The following is a 1,274-nucleotide window of genomic DNA, read 5'->3' as shown; positions in this document are numbered from 1 at the left end:
GCCAGCTCGAGGCGCCCCGGCCCTACATCGCGGCGCGCTTCTCCGTGCTGCCGTCCACCTTCCAGCCTGGCGACCAGAAGCAGTACGGAGGCTTCGACAACAGAGGCCTGGAGCCCGGCCACCGCTACGTCCTCTTCGTGCTCGCCGCGCTTCAGAAGAGTGAGCCCGTGAGTCTCCCCGGGTGTCTGCCCGTGTCCGGCACCACCCCCCTCCCAGGGAGGCGGACCCCAGGGCGGCCTCAGCCCCCGGGGCCTGGACTTCAGATCCAGACACGACCCCACCCCAGCTCCCTGCACTGGAAGTCAGGGGACTCCCAGGAGGAAGGCGTTTAGGGGAAGGAGCTTTGGAACTGGGGCTTTGACGCACGTCTAGGAATTCAGCAAAGACGAGGCGGTCCCGGACTTGGACGTGGGGTCGGCTCGCGGGGCCGGAGGAGGGGGAGCGGGGCCGGGGGCACAGAGGCTTCTGTTGGAGCCACCGCGAGGGGGACGGACCCTGAGGGAGGTCCTTGCTCTCTGCCCCGCTCTGCAGACGTTTGCAGCCAGCCCCTTCTCAGACCCCTTCCAGCTGGACAACCCCGACCCCCAGCCCATCGTGGACGGCGAGGAGGGCCTCATCTGGGTGATCGGGCCCGTGCTGGCCGTGGTCTTCATCATCTGCATCGTCATCGCCATCTTGCTCTACAAGAAGTGAGTCCCCGCCCTGCCCGAGGGAGGGAGACCTGGAAAGAGGGGGGCTCGGGGCGGCCTGAGGAAGGGTCGTCTCAGGTCCTCACAGTGGCCCTCGCTGGGACGGATAGGGAAGCCGAAGGTCAGAGGTTAAGCCGCTTGATCGAAGTCCCACGGCCTGGGGTTCGGACCCCGCCAGCAATCCGACTGCTCGCGAGCCCCACACGACTCAGCAAGATTTGAGGCAGAGGCGGCCCCTGTCCAGTTTAATGAAGATAGTCATCGGCAGGCCACCTGGGACGTGTCCCAGCTTAGAAGGCGGGGGCGGACCCAGCAGGGAGGGTTGGCCCCATTTTCTGGCCACGGCCAAGGCTCAGCGAGGTTGAGGCCACCTGCCGTCACCGAGCAGGCCCCGGATGGCCAGCACAGGCTCACCTGTCTTCTTTTCCCTCCTCACCTGTGTCTGCACCTGGGAGCAGCAAACCCGACAGGTAAGCACTGGGCCTGCCCCTGGAGGGGAGGCCGAGGCAGGGGCTGGGGTGGCGCTGAGCCCGCAGGGTGGGGTGCCCCGGCCGCCCCGGCCGTGCGCGCACGCTGACCTCGCCC

General features: G+C 67.7%; 1 protein-coding gene across 1 annotated transcript in view; it reads left to right on the top strand.

Moving 5' to 3' along the window:
- PTPRS (protein tyrosine phosphatase, receptor type S) overlaps positions 1–1,274 on the top strand; it is a 59,843-nt gene that overhangs the window by 46,537 nt on the left and 12,032 nt on the right. Inside the window, 3 exon segments of the mRNA XM_025043172.1 lie at positions 12–167; positions 532–689; positions 1,148–1,159. Coding sequence (XP_024898940.1) covers positions 12–167; positions 532–689; positions 1,148–1,159 — 326 coding nt within the window.

The sequence above is a fragment of the Pteropus alecto genome, unplaced genomic scaffold (genome assembly GCF_000325575.1).
Source record: "Pteropus alecto unplaced genomic scaffold, ASM32557v1 scaffold30, whole genome shotgun sequence".
In the NCBI taxonomy this organism is placed as follows: Eukaryota; Metazoa; Chordata; class Mammalia; order Chiroptera; family Pteropodidae; genus Pteropus; species Pteropus alecto.
This window is presented reverse-complemented; position numbering and strand designations above follow the sequence as displayed.